This window comes from Bufo bufo, chromosome 5 (genome assembly GCF_905171765.1).
Source record: "Bufo bufo chromosome 5, aBufBuf1.1, whole genome shotgun sequence".
NCBI classification, from domain to species: Eukaryota; Metazoa; Chordata; class Amphibia; order Anura; family Bufonidae; genus Bufo; species Bufo bufo.
In genome coordinates this window covers 444104217-444120450 of record NC_053393.1, presented here as the reverse complement: position 1 = coordinate 444120450, position 16234 = coordinate 444104217, and the positions used below count along the sequence as shown (strand labels likewise).

The 16234-nt window shown below is 42.6% G+C and overlaps 1 protein-coding gene across 1 annotated transcript; it reads right to left on the bottom strand.

Moving 5' to 3' along the window:
- Window positions 1-7937: 7937 nt before the first annotated feature.
- Window positions 7938-9903, bottom strand: HOXA1 (homeobox A1). The gene is made up of 2 exons (XM_040432397.1): window positions 9234-9903; window positions 7938-9005 (listed from the first exon to the last, which is right to left on the bottom strand). Exons 1-2 carry the CDS (start codon window positions 9823-9825, stop codon window positions 8650-8652), a joined length of 948 nt encoding a protein of 315 aa, XP_040288331.1. The 5' UTR covers window positions 9826-9903; the 3' UTR covers window positions 7938-8649.
- Between the last annotated feature and the right edge of the window lie 6331 nt (window positions 9904-16234).

Sequence of the window (16234 nt, the reverse complement as noted above, 5' to 3'; positions counted from 1 at the left end):
CGACCTTTGTGCAACTTTGTAAAGTCACACATACGGTAGTAAATGAGCTATGATCCAGGATTAATCTCACTTTTATCCCTTAAACATAGACCACTTTGAAAAGTGGCAAAGTGTTCTTTTTTTGACTCCATTATACCAGTGTAATGAAGTACAATATGTGACGAAAAAACAATCTCAGAATGGCCTGGATAAGTTAAAGCGTTTTAAAGTTATTCACACATAAAGTGACACTGGTCAGATTTGCATAAAAAAGGCCTGGTCCTTAAGATGAAAATGAGCCCGGTCCTTAAGGGGTTAAAGAGAATGTGTCATCAGAAAGGTACCTATTGTTTAAACAGATTTTATGTTAAACATATTTTTAGAATCTTTGGTGAGGTTTTTTTTTCTGTCACTATCTATATTTCAAAAATTGTGTATAATCCTGCAGTTTTCACACTGGCCACAAGGCCTAAAATATCTTAAGACTTCCTGTTTTTTGAGAGCAGCTACATGGGTCATAGACACAATGGACTCCATTGACTTCTATGGGACAGTTTTCTAGGCATGCTCTGTGCCCTGTGCAGAGTCCAGGAGGGAGTAGATAAGCTGTGATATCACCTATTGTGAATGGTGGATTCTGTGTTATCCATATAGAGATGTTACTTGTCATTGTAATCCTGCATGTGGTATTAATGATAATAGCTACTGAATAGTTACCTGTAAAGAACAGGAAATCATGACATATTATTAGGCCAGTGTGAAAATTGCAGGATTATATACTTTTTTTATACAGATAGTGACAACAAAGAAATAAAAAAAACACCAAAAATTCGAAATATATATATATATATATTTAACATAAAAACATGATTTAAACAATAGATCATTTTCTGATCACACATTCTCTTTAATATTCTTTCTCCTTCCTCTCTCATTCCATTACCCTATTCCTTTTTTTCCCAATTCCCTTATTTCCCCTAGCATTCTTAGCTATATCTCAGTAGTGGTTTTACCTGGTTATTAGCAAATATCTCTGTACGCTTCTGTATTATGTTGTTATATTTATATCGCTGTCTCCGTGTATACTCTTTTTTTCTCTCGATATTTAGCAACATATTGGGGGAGATTTATCAAAAGTGGTGAAAAGGAAAACTGGTTCAGTTGCCCAGAGCAACCAATCAGATTCCACCTTTCATCGTTCAGAGCTCCTTTGAGCAACCTGATTGGTTGCTATGGGCAACTAAGCCAGTTTTCCTTTACACCACTTTTTAGATAAATCTCCCCGATTGTCTTCACTACAGGATTGATTATATCTTATAACCATGTTATTTCCCTACTTTGAAAAAAAAAGTCTCTAAACCAATAAAAACCTTAATGCAAAAAAAAAAAAAGCAAGAGCCAACTGCACTTAACAACGTGGTCACACTGCCGGTTACCTCCCTGATGAGCCTGGTCTGTTACACCAGTGAAATGTATAGGACATAGGGTATTTAGCATGCAGGGTGCTATAGAGAGAGTAGGGACTATCTTCCAGTGCTTGTCTAGTGGTCTCGGGGGACTTGCTCCACCGTTGTCCGGTTTATGAATGTAGGGTCATGAATGTAGGGATAAATAGGATATGGATATACCCACATTCTGCTGACCCCAGACCTGAACTACTAAATATAGAAACCGCTTGTTCTAAGTCAGAACAGCTCCTTTTTATCATCTATCCAGATAAGATTTTTAAGGTATACCAAATAAAAGATTCTGATGACCCATCATCCATCTATTCGATTCAACTTCTTAGCTAATTTAATTGCATTAGAAGTTGACTTTTTGATTGGCTCTAATTTCAGCTCCAAGTTGGACCTTCTGCTGGACCTTGGGGGCCCTGTTATATAGTACATTGTTGGATCAGAGCCTCAACACCAGGATCCTCTGTTACTCTGGTGGGCCAGTCTAACACCACATCCAGCAAAACTACTGATGCCAGAAATGATCACACGGAAAATAATTAAATCAATTTTGTCACCAGTTTCCCGCTAGCGTTTCCCTACAACAACAGAAGAAAAAAAACATATATAGGAATGGATCCTAAACCATTATAAATTGAAATTTTTGGATACAAATGAAATCAGCTCCACGATGTACTAGTGTAGAGAAAGAAAGGGAACAATAATATTTAGCAATTTGACAAATGTATGATTTCCTTGTATGAATGTCTTTAATTCCTGCTCACTTTGTGCATTCAGCAGCTATCATTGCCATTACTCAGAAGCATACAAATCCTAATGCCAATTTTTAACTTGGAAATGGGTCTTCAGATTTGTACTAATTATTGGATGTTTATGTTTAGTCGCCGGCATTTGACCTCTGCACAAGCACAGCGTCAGGTGAACAGGTCCCATAGTGCACGCTTTCTGATAGATTCCCTGCTAATTTATCTGGGAGTTGGGATTGTGGATATTGAAAGATTAACAGGCTGATGAAGGAGCTGCCTTCAGTTTGGTCTTCAATGGTAAGCGGTGATGAAGAACACATGTGCTATTAAATCTCCTGCAAAACCTACTGTTTACCAAGATCTATAGATGTCAATATCTTTCACCAAGTGACTGAGGAAAGGGGGCACATGAACTGGACAGGGTTAGGGTTAAGTCCCACCTCTAATGTAATGTTTCCTGCAAAGTGTCTTTTACTGACAGAAATAATTCAATCTCGCCAATCAATCTGCTAAAACAGAGATTAAGCCAATTCAACCAGTCTATATGTTTGGATGCAATTCTTGTCCAGCATCTAGTTCATCTGTTCCTAGAAGCACTTTTATGTGTTATGACAGTCCATGCTACAGATATTGGACAAATATGCAAATCTACCTTATTTTCCTTGTATAGTTTATATTTTTTTTTAATTGACATATTCAGTCTCAGACGTCTTTGCAACCAGGGATGGGTTTTCCAACGGAAGGTAACAACATTCATGGCAAAAAGTGCAAGAAATAGCATTTTTCTTCTCAGACCCCATCCTCAGTGATCAAATGTTATAGAGGAACCCATCAGCAAGTGTACAATTTGCCTGCAGCTCCCCCGCAGGGAAAATGTGGCATTACACCATTTCCGTTTAAAGAAGACCTTTCACTGGTCCTGACATAATAATAGCACCTGGCAGTGTAGGGCATTATCAGTAGATGTCACTGCGCTAATTTATTTATTTATTTAGATCGGCTGCTCTGTTGGGGCACTGTGCCTCTCGTTCTCTTTTGCCGCCCTGTATGCTAATTAGTAGCATCGGTACAGTGAGGAGAAGATGGCCGTGTTTCACAAGGGGCGTCTCCTTCTCCCTGACCAATTGCAGCGGAGTGCGTGACAGCCAGGGCGAAAAAAAAGCTCTCCTACTCCATGGCTGTGACATGCTCCGCTGTGTTTGGACAGCTCCCTTGAGAAACGCGGCCGTCTCCTTCTCCCTGTACCGTTCCTACTAATTAGCATACAGGGCGGCAAAAGAGAATGAGGGGCACAGCGCCCCAACGGAGCAGCTGATCTGAAAAAAAAATTAGCAAAGGGACATGTATTGATCATACCATACACTGCCAGGTACTAATATTGTTATGTCAGGACCAGTGAAAGGTCCTCTTTAAAGGGAACCTGTCACTGGGATTTTGTGTATAGAGCTGAGGACATGGCTTGCTAGACGGCCGCTAGCACATCCGCAATACCCAGTCCCCATAGCTCTGTGTGCTTTTATTGTGTAAAAAAAACGATTTGATCCATATGCAAATTAACCTGAGATGAGTCCTGTACGTGAGATAAGTCAGGGACAGGACACATCTCTGATTAATTTGCATATGTATCATATCGGGTTTTTTACACAATAAGCACACAGAGCTATGGGGACTGGGTATTGTGGATGTGCTAGCGGCCATCTAGCAGCCCATGTCCTTAGCTCTATACACAAAATCCCGGTGGCAGGTTCCCTTTAAATCAATGGGTTGTCATTGTAATGCATGAGTCCTCTAGAAGGAGAGATGATACGTATGGCTATTCTGCACACAGGATGATAGAAGAGAATCCTGAATAGGGCCCACTATCTATGTATTCCAAATTCCTTTATAGTGTCTTTGAAAATAAGTTTTCTAAATCAGCCAGCCCTTCAAGTTAGGCCTGTTGCACACGACCGTATGGCTTTTTCAGTGTTTTGCGGTCCGTTTTTCATGGATCCGTTGTTCCGTTTTTTGTTTCCGTTGTGTTTCCGTTTCTGTTCCGTTTTTCCGTTCCGTTTTTCCATATGGCATATACAGTATACAGTAATTACATAGATAAAATTGGGCTGGGCATAACATTTTCAATAGATGGTTCAGCAAAAAACGGAACGGAAACGGAAGACATACAGATGCATTTCCGTATGTGTTCCATTTTTTTGCGGACCCATTGAATTAAATGGAGCCACGGAACGTGATTTGTGGGCAATAATAGGACATGTTCTATGTTAAAACGGAACGGAAAAACGGAAATACGGAAACGGAATGCATACGGAGTACATTCCGTTTTTTTTGCGGATACATTTAAATGAATGGTTCCGTATACGGAACGCAAAAAACGGCCAGTAAACGGGGAAAAAAAACGGCCGTGTGCAGGAGGCCTTAGGGTGTATTCATGAAGGCCGTCACAAACCTTGCTACAAAAATCATGTGTATTGCACAACAAGTTGGTGTTTTTAATACGTTTGTCTCGGCTCAGTCAAGATCTTTCAGGATGTATTGAGCACAGGAGACAGAAACTGTACGCTAAGTCTTTGGTTCTTAAAATGAAAATAGAACCTGCTCCAAAAAAAATGACATCATGTTATGCATCAGTTGGCCATCGGTTTACAGTAGATTAGTTACACAAAAGTAGAAAAATAATCTTTTATCTTCACATCTAATAACATACTTCACAAATATGAACTAGTCACCAAACCATCGGTTCTAAAAGGGAAGTATTTCACCTGTTCCTTAAAGAGGTTGTGTCACTTCATCAAATGACATTGATCATGTAAAGAAAGTTAATATAAGGCACTTACTAATGTATTGTGATTGTCCATATTGCCTCCTTTGCTGGTTTGATTACTTTTTCCATCACATTATACACTGCTTGTTTCCAAGAAATATGGCCACCGCTGCAGTGCAGATATGAGGTGCCCTGGGATTGGGAGCTTCTGCGCATGCGTGCCTATATGATTTCGCACTGTCCCAACCACCAGAGAGGCTGGAGCTTTTTCTATAGTCTGCAATCATGGCCACCACTGCTGGATTGAAGGGTGGCCGTAACCTCTGGATACGAGCAATGTATAATGTGATGGAAAAATGAATCCAGCCAGCAAAGGAAGCAAAATGGACAATCACAATACATTAGTAAGTGGCTTGTATTAGCTTCCTCTACATGATAAATGCCATTTGCTGAAGTGAGGCAACCCCTTTAAGTGGAGCCAGGTCAGCTGATTTAAATATAAGTTTACCTTTGTAACATGTATGAAGTTTTAACTTTTATCGAGACAGAAAAAAAGACGCATGAAAGTCCATGAAATCCCACCATAATATTTTAATAATACATTAAAAATAATTTTATCGGTTTAAAGATGAAAATGATATACAGGAACATGTTAAGAATTTTTTTTATGGTTTTCATATACTGTATCTACATTACTATACCTCATCCTGACAATTAAAGTCTATATGAATATTATTATTAATTATTATTATTATTATTATTATTATTGTTATTATTATTTTGAGACATTTTTTATGCAGCTTTTTAAAAATGTAAAACCATTATGTAATTTATTTCTGTTACAGTTGACTTTCCAAAAAATAAGCTATGCAGCCTGCTATAGGGAACTCTTAAACCATGCTAATAGTGTGCTGTCACTGCAACTATAAAAGCAATAGATCTACCCTGGTAATATATATAGAAGTGGAATTATTACAATAACTTATAATAAAATATAATTATATAACAATATCAAGTATTATAGTCAGTCTCATACAATGAGGGCAATGCATTTAGAGGATCACCATAACATAAATGTCAATCTATACTCTGATGCCATGAACCTTGTGTGCAGATGATTACAGTATATTCCTGCACAATGCAACTGTAGGCAGGGTTATGTAACAGCTGATAATAGCCCCTAAGTAGCGGCAGATCATTAGAAAGTAACACTGTACATTGTGCATGGTGGAATGATGATTAGCAGGCAGTGGCTAATGAGGAGCCTGTGTTAATTGCTGCCTGTAGCTGATGGACAGATAACCCATTAGAATTCCCTGTAATGGGACATGCCCCTGAATTCATTTGTGACTGAACTTTGTGTGAACCTGAGATTAAACAGGGGTAGCCAGCTAAACATTTTGTTGTAGATTCCTTTTCAACAAACCTTTTAGACTAAAGCAAATATTGATCAGTTTCAATCTGAATCTGAATACCCCAGAGGAAGACATCGAAGTGTCTGTATTGCTTCACAAGTAAACTAGGGAATATATGAAAATATACAAATATGAACATAGAATTATATACACTATGTATATTGTAATATATATATATATATATATATATATATGTATATATATATATATATACTCTTGTATTGTAACCATCAGTAATATCTCCAAATAAACTAGACTGCACAGAGGGATAGAAAGTGATGAAGTGTTTATTGAATCGACATAGACTGAATATTTTTGCTGTCAATATTTAAAATATTTTATTATTAAATATTATAGTTTTCTACATAAACAAATAAATAATGCTATTTCGTTTCCTGTTTGCTTGCTTTTTGTTTTGTTTTTTAACATTACATTATGTAAATATTTTCGTGGAAACGAATAATAATAAATAAATAAAAAGATTGTGTCCACGTTTTCTGAGGTTGATGACAATTATTATCAATGTTATGAATCGATAGTTGAAATTCACTGATGATCATGAAAGTTCTGCCACAATCCTTGATGCTAGTGGGGGGGATTTTTGTCCTGACAAGTCCGAAGTCCATTCAATGCTACTTAACGTGGATATGGACCCAATCTCTCTAGGAAATCCGTTATTTCATACAATGTTCGTCCTTTCTGTGACCTCTCCCTTTGTGATGTGTTGTGTTTTTTCCCATGTTCTTCTTCTGGACTTACAAGGTAAAGTCTTGCCATCATTACCATGAACTGAATAGCTCCTTGCAGGTTAAATTATAGCTTCCTTTGAAGTTAGCTTCTGCCTCATGAGCAGCACAAGTGTCCCCTTTAGATATGATTTCAGATAGGGGGAACCGGTTTCTTCATATGGTAATGATAGTTAACACATTAAAGTACAGTAAGTAAGAATAAAGACATCTGCATTACCTAGTATCTAACTGCTAACAAAGAGACTGTGAAGAAGAAACAAGGAGCTGCACTCAGGTTTCCTTTGAAGTTTAGCAGCAGCTTCTGCAAGTTTCCTTATTTCCTAGCAGAATCCGACAGGCTTTACAAACTTTCACTTAAAGAGAGTCTCAACTTCCCACTGAAACTGTGCACATGTTAAATAGTATTCATTCAATTTATGGAACTGAATAGATTGGAATTGGTTATAGAAAGTCAGCAGAAATACCCTTTGAATGAAGAACCCATGTGAGAACTTAGCCTGAAATGGTTTGATGTGTGGAAAGACTGGCTGAAGACAAGCTGTACATTTTTGTCAGTCTTCTCTGTTTACACATGTCAGACTTTCAAGTGAAGGTGAAAAGTTCACCAGTTCTTGACCCAAGATGTTCCCCTAAGGTGTCACTTGAAAAGAATCTGTACAAATAGGAACTTTCTGCAACCTTCTCCTTAGTTCATAGATGGTGGCTCGCTACAATGTCCCTGCTATAAAAGACAAAACTGAAGTAGTTCTGAGATAATCGGAAGAATGAGACAAAATTCTGGCACTTTAAAAAGTTTATTCGTTCTTAGCACCCCTCATTTTATACCCTGTCCTCCCGAATATTACACATGTCCATTGACCATCATATCCTGGATCGAAATAACTGATAAAACTCAGTGTAGATGGAAAACAGCCGATCATTCTTCATCGTGCACAGACTCATCCAGGGATCGCATCATATACATAGTATTTGCCAAAGACAATATACAGGAATTAAATCCGGGAGAAAGAATGATTCAGAACCCAAATGCATGTACAGACACAAGTCAGGGAAACCTGGGGGAAGAATTACAGTTAATGGTTTTATTGTGTGCCCTCATTTACCTGATAATCTCCCCCCCAGTGACAAAAAAAATCATCATTTTTAATAATTACAATTGATACAAAAAAAAGAAAGTGTCTCCAAGATAAATCTCTGCAGGAAATATTTACAATCTGACACATAAACCAGAAAACACATTTAAATTAATATAAGTCTTTCCGCTTTGTAAACTTCTTTGGTTTCTCTATAGTGCATCACCTTTTTTTTAACAAGAGGTTCTGGTACCCAGATTGGCACCAAGCAGGTAGACAGACAGGTATCTCCAGTGACCAGACCAGGGGCTCATACCTGGTCTTCATGTCAATACTGATCATAGAGTTGTCTTTGGTTCATTGGCTCCAATACCAAATGTTTCTTTTTGTGCAAACAAAACACTGATGCCAACTGGCATTTCACATATATAGAACTAGGCTTGAGAAGTCTTTGGGGAAGGGGGGGGGGTTAGTTGGAGGAATTGAGGTGGTCTGAGGTAGAAGAAGCAGGAGATGGGGCACAGGGTGAGGGACTGGATTTGTCTGACATCTCCTCTGACTTCTCATCACTTCCAGTGCTGGCTGAGGGGGATATGGGCAGGAGACCCTCTTTCTCCCTCTTCTTCTGTTTCATCCTTCTGTTCTGAAACCAGATTTTCACCTGGGTTTCATTAAGCTGTAAGGCAGCTGCTATCTCCACCCTTCGGGCTCTTGTCAGATACTTGTTGAAATGAAATTCCTTCTCCAGTTCTGTGAGCTGTTTGGTGGTAAAGTTGGTCCTGACTGTGTTGGGTTGACCTGCATATCCATATTCTCCAGCTTTACCTGGAATACACAAGCACAGATTAGTTGGGGGGGACAATAATAATAATAATAAAAAAAATAAGTTAACCCCTCATGGGCCACAGTGAGTCTATGTTTTAGGTAAGTCCATACAGCACTTTCATACAAGTAGTGGTTGGTGTCTACACGTGGAGTTAGGTACAAAACCAAAGCCTGGGCCAATATGGCAGTAGTAGTACCAGCACATGTGTGCCCAGTGGAGCAACTTACCTGTCTTAGGGGGGTTCCTCTTAACTTTCATCCAGTCAAAGGTCTGTGTTGGAGGAGACACCTCAGCAGAAGGTGAGCGGCACCCTTCCTGGTGGCTGAGGTGGAGGCTGCTGACGTTATTGGTGTAGCCTGCCATGGACAGGTTCTGCTGCTCTGGTCCATAGGGGTGGTGGAGGTAGTGGGCTGACCCGGTGCCGTCCACATAGCTCTGGTGCTGGACCACAGTGGATGTGATGTTGCCAGTGTACACGGCGCTGGGGAAGCCTGCACTGACATCTGCCTCCTGATTGATGGGGAAGTGGGTATAGCTGGCACTGAAGTTCTGGATGCCATAGCCTGCGGCACAGCTGGGGTGGGAGTAGGGCACGGCCAGGTTGCTGTGGCTCTGGAAGGCTCCAGGCTGGTGAGGATGATGATGAGGACTTATCGGGACCCCTCTGCCGACCAGAAAGCGATCATCGCTGTTGCAGTTGTTGGCACTGACGGCGCACGACTGGAAAGTTGTAAGTCCGTGGTCGGGGTGGAAGGCTCGGGGCTCTCCGCTCATCAGGCCGGGGTAGTCCAGGAACGAGCTCATTCTGGCATAGTCCATCTGTCACTGACTGATGGTGTCTGTCCAGTCCACGGTGACTGTGCCAACTTTCTCACTTCCTCCATAGGGCAGCAGCAGAACGAGAGATGAATGTACAGGCAAGTTGCGTCACGTGACGGCGCCAGCCAATAGCAGCGCGGCCTGATAAAGTTTCACCGCACAGCCCGGTGATGGATCGCTCTAGCGCAGGCATTTAAATGGCAGGGGCTGATCTATCGCATTGTGTAAACGCATCGTCCGCAGCGGACACCGGGCAGAGATCAGCGTCCACACACCGGCCGGAGATCAGCGTCTACACACAGGTCCGGAGATCAGCGTCCACACACAGGTCCGGAGATCAGCGTCCACACACAGGTCCGGAGATCAGCGTCCACACACAGGTCCGGAGATCAGCGTCCACACACAGCACATACACAGGTACGGAGATCAGCATCTACACACAGGTCCGGAGATCAGCGTCCACACACAGCACATACACAGGTACGGAGATCAGCGTCTACACACAGGTCCGGAGATCAGCGTCCACACACAGCACATACACAGGTACGGAGATCAGCGTCCACACACAGCACATACACAGGTACGGAGATCAGCGTCCACACACAGCACATACACAGGTACGGAGATCAGCGTCCACACACAGCACACACACACCGATCAGGAGGGCACAGTTCACACACCGATCAGGAGGGCACAGTTCACACACAGCACACACCGATCAGGAGGGCACAGTTCACACACCGATCAGGAGGGCACAGTTCACACACAGCAGGCACCGATCAGGAGGGCACAGTTCACACACAGCACACACCGATCAGGAGGGCACAGTTCACACACAGCACACACCATCAGGAGGGCACAGTTCACACACCGATCAGGAGGGCACAGTTCACACACAGCACACACCGATCAGGAGGGCACAGTTCACACACCGATCAGGAGGGCACAGTTCACACACAGCACACACCATCAGGAGGGCACAGTTCACACACCGATCAGGAGGGCACAGTTCACACACAGCAGGCACCGATCAGGAGGGCACAGTTCACACACAGCACACACCGATCAGGAGGGCACAGTTCACACACAGCACACACCGATCAGGAGGGCACAGTTCACACACAGCAGGCACCGATCAGGAGGGCACAGTTCACACACAGCAGGCACCGATCAGGAGGGCACAGTTCACACACAGCACACACCGATCAGGAGGGCACAGTTCACACACAGCACACACCGATCAGGAGGGCACAGTTCACACACAGCAGGCACCGATCAGGAGGGCACAGTTCACACACCGATCAGGAGGGCACAGTTCACACACAGCAGGCACCGATCAGGAGGGCACAGTTCACACACCGATCAGGAGGGCACAGTTCACACACAGCAGGCACCGATCAGGAGGGCACAGTTCACACACCGATCAGGAGGGCACAGTTCACACACAGCACACACCATCAGGAGGGCACAGTTCACACACCGATCAGGAGGGCACAGTTCACACACAGCACACACCGATCAGGAGGGCACAGTTCACACACCGATCAGGAGGGCACAGTTCACACACAGCACACACCGATCAGGAGGGCACAGTTCACACACAGCAGGCACCGATCAGGAGGGCACAGTTCACACACAGCACACACCGGCCGGACTTCATGGAGCCAGCAGAGACTGCACAGGTAGGTGACAGTGCTGTGTGTATCTTGTCTCATGTCTGTTACTGTATCATGTGCTTCTTCTCCACAATATTATACATTATTTTATACACCTTTGAGGATTGCTGACATGGTGGCTGACTCAGTGCATCAGGGGTATACGGTATACACCTCCATGTCCTGTATACCGCACGATGCAATAGGCATGTACAGGGTACACTAATGGGTGTGTATGTGGGCAGTATACTCCTGGTGAGTGCATCAGTGCAGAGCCCCTCTCCCTCCTGCCTCCCCCTGGGCTGCACTGCCTCTGCTGGTACTGCCACCAGGGTGATATACTCAGTGACTCTCTTTGTACTACACCTCAGCCAAGAGGGCGTTATTCACCTTCCTTAGAGTAAATTCACACATTGCTGGTTTGTTGCAGGAAATGTGTCAGAATGGAGTTGATTCTGCAGCAAGCACATCAGCCATATGGTTTTCTGCAGACCCCATACAGAAATTTCTGCAATTTAGTTAATTAGCTAAACAAAAAAAATTGGAGGCCTGTGGCATGAGACCCTGGAATACCCCAAAGGACCTCTGGTAATTAAAGGGGACCTGTCACCATGAAATGCAATGCAGTCTGCAGGTAGCAGGTTACAGAGCAGGAGGTTCTAAGCAGATTGAGGTATAGTTTTAGTAAATGATTCAGCAGCATAACATGTCATTTATACACTTAAACCTTAGATTTTTCTGAAATTAAAGGGTTTTTCAGGTAAAAATTAATTTCGAACAAGTTCCTGCAGCATGGCCCCTGAAACAGAAGGTTTATACTTGCCTCGCCACGTCGCTCCGGTGGACCACGCTGCCTCTGCTCTCTCTATCTCTACATCTGGCTGGCTATGGGCATAGTCACATGCACCGCTCCAGCCAATCACTGACTTTCTGGGAAAGGAAGATGGAGAGAGCGGAGGCAGCATGAACCATCGGAGCGGCGTGGAGCAGGTAAGTAGGAAACTAATGGTTGAAGGACCATGCTGCAGAAACTTGTTAAACATTCATTACTACCGGAAAACCCCTTTAAGACCACCCCATGTACAACTATCAGTGACTGACAGCTATCTCTGTATACACACCTACACAGCGAGTGGTATCAATCACTGATAACACCTCCCTGTGTACAGATATCAGTGACTGACAGCTATCTCTGTATACACACCTACACAGCGAGTGGTATCAATCACTGATAACACCTCCCTGTGTACAGGTATCAGTGACTGACAGTTATCTCTGTATACACACCTACACAGCGAGTGGTATCAATTACTGATAACACCTCCCTGTGTACAGATATCAGTGACTGACAGCTATCTCTGAATACACACCTACACAGCGAGTGGTATCAATCACTGATAACACCTCCCTGTGTACAGATATCAGTGACTGACAGTTATCTCTGTATACACATATACACAGCGAGTGGTATCAATCACTGATAACACCTCCCTGTGTACAGATATCAGTGACTGACAGCTATCTCTGTATACGCACCTACACAGCGAGTGGTATCAATTACTGATAACACCTCCCTGTGTACAGATATCAGTGACTGACAGCCATCTCTGTATACACACCTACACAGCGAGTGGTATTAATTACTGATAACAACTCCCTGTGTACAGATATCAGTGACTGAGAACTATCTCTGTATACATACCTACACAGCGAGTGGTATCAATTACTGATAACACCTCCCTGTGTACAGATATCAGTGACTGACAGCTATCTCTGTATACACACCTACACAGCGAGTGGTATCAATCACTGATAACACCTCCCTGTGTACAGATATCAGTGACTGACAGTTATCTCTGTATACACATATACACAGCGAGTGGTATCAATCACTGATAACACCTCCCTGTGTACAGATATCAGTGACTGACAGCTATCTCTGTATACGCACCTACACAGCGAGTGGTATCAATTACTGATAACACCTCCCTGTGTACAGATATCAGTGACTGACAGCCATCTCTGTATACACACCTACACAGCGAGTGGTATTAATTACTGATAACAACTCCCTGTGTACAGATATCAGTGACTGAGAACTATCTCTGTATACACACCTACACAGCGAGTGGTATCAATTACTGATAACACCTCCCTGTGTACAGATATCAGTGACTGACAGCTATCTCTGTATACACACCTACACAGCGAGTGGTATCAATCACTGATAACACCTCCCTGTGTACAGGTATCAGTGACTGACAGTTATCTCTGTATACACATATACACAGCAAGTGGTATCAATTACTGATAACACCTCCCTGTGTACAGGTATCAGTGACTGACAGTTATCTCTGTATACACATATACACAGCGAGTGGTATCAATCACTGATAACACCTCCCTGTGTACAGATATCAGTGACTGACAGTTATCTCTGTATACACATATACACAGCGAGTGGTATCAATCACTGATAACACCTCCCTGTGTACAGATATCAGTGACTGACAGCTATCTCTGTATACACATATACACAGCGAGTGGTATCAATTACTGATAACACCTCCCTGTGTACAGGTATCAGTGACTGACAGTTATCTCTGTATACACATATACACAGCGAGTGGTATCAATCACTGATAACACCTCCCTGTGTACAGATATCAGTGACTAACAGCTATCTCTGTATACACACCTACACAGCGAGTGGTATCAATCACTGATAACACCTCCCTGTGTACAGATATCAGTGACTGACAGCTATCTCTGTATACGCACCTACACAGCGAGTGGTATCAATCACTGATAACACCTCCCTGTGTACAGGTATCAGTGACTGACAGTTATCTCTGTATACACATTTAGGCCTCTTGCACACAACTGTATGTATTTTGTGGTCCGCAAAAAATGGATCCGCAAAAAAATACGGATGATGTCAGTGTGCATTCCGTATTTTGCGGAACGGAACAGCTGGCCCCTAATAGAACAGTACTATCCTTGTCCGTAATGCGAACAATAATAAGACATGTTCTATCTTTTAGCAAAACTGATATACAGAAATACAGAAACGGAATGCACACAGAGTACCTTAAGTTTTTTTTGCGGACCCATTGAAATGAATGGTTCCTCATACGGTCCGCAAAACAGAAATCCGCAAAAAATACGGATGACATCTGTGTGCATTCCGTATTTTGCGGAATGGAACAGCTGGCCTTTCATAGAACTGTACTATCCTTGACCGTAATGCAGACAATAATAGGACATGTTACTTTTTTTGCGGAACGGAAATACGAAAACGGAATGCACAGAGAGTACCTCCCATTTTTTTTTTTGCGGACCTATTGAAATGAATGGTTCCATACAGGGTCCGCAAAAAAAAAAAAACGGAACGGAAACAGAATGAAAATACGTTTGTCTGCAAGAGGCCCTAGGGTCTATTCACATGTCCTTATGTGTTTTGCGGATCCGCAAAACACGGACACCGGCAATGTGTGTTCCGCATTTTGCAGACCGCACATCGCCGGCACTCTCATAGAAAATGCCTTTTCTTTTCCGCAATTGCGGACAAGAATAGGACATGTTCTATTTTTTTGCGGAACGGAAGTGCGGATCCGCAAGTGCGGACAGCACATTCCGGCCCCATTGAAAATGAATGGGTCCGCACCTGTTCCACAAAATTGCGGAATGGATGCAGACCCATTTTGCGGACGTGTGAATGGACCCTTATTCAGAGAGTGCTATCTATCACTGATAACCCCTCCCCCGTGTACAATGAAATCAGAAATAGCAGAGATATAAATTGATAAATTACAAGTTTTACGGAATCTTCTCCTGCAGAACTACAGTATATCAGCTCCTCCTGTAACATGCTGCCTGTAGATTGCACTTCACTTGCAGGTTCTCTTTAAGTCCCATTGAATCTAAAGGGTTAATAGGCTGGAGAGATAGTTTTACAACAAAAGGGTAAATGGGACAATTGACTTGCATTGACTTGATGATGGGGGGAATTTATCATTAAAATCCTCCAGTTTTCTGGCATGAAAAAGTTGCAAACTGCGCATATGTGACTTTTCCAATGGCACTTGCGCAATTTTTTTTGCCATCACTCCGCTGCCTATGCCACTCTTCCAAAAAGGGGGTGTGACGAGGGTGGGGGCAGGAGCCCTGCCACATTTATCATCTTCTAAGAGCTCATGCACACAAACGTAGTTTATTTCCGTGTCCGTTCTAGGTTTTTTTGCGGACCATATACGGAACCATTCACTTCAATGGGTTCGCAAAAAAAAAACAGAAGTTACTCCATGTGCATTCCGTTTCCGTATGTCATATTTCCATTCCGCAAAAAAGTAGAACATATCCTATTATTGTCCGCATTATGGACAAGGATAGTACTGTTCTATGGAGGACCAGCTGTTCCGTTCCACAAAATACGGAATGCACATGTATGTCATCTGTATTTTTTGCGGATCCGTTTTTCACGGAACGCAAAATGCATACGGTCGTGTGCATGAGCCCTAAGCCATCTTCTACACCTCTTCATAAATCAGGCGCAGCATCCGGCAGGGAGCCTGGTTATCATACCTCAGTGGATTCATCTGGCCCGAAATCTTGTTGTGGTGTTACTGTTCCTGACATCTCCACATCTCCCATTACTTTATAGGAATAGGCCATTTCATATGATGCAGAAATGTCATTATTTGATATTCATATTATTAGGACAAAACCAGGAGTGGGTCATAAACACAGAAAAA

What these genes read in the sequence shown, in the direction of transcription:
- HOXA1 (XM_040432397.1), bottom strand. Translation starts at nt 9,825, where the DNA reads ATGGACTATGCCAGAATGAGCTCGTTCCTGGACTACCCCGGCCTGATG. An exon ending in GAGGAACCCCCCTAAGACAG is followed by an intron (nt 9,006 to 9,233) that starts GTAAGTTGCTCC and finishes TGTGTATTCCAG; the next exon opens with GTAAAGCTGGAGAATATGGA.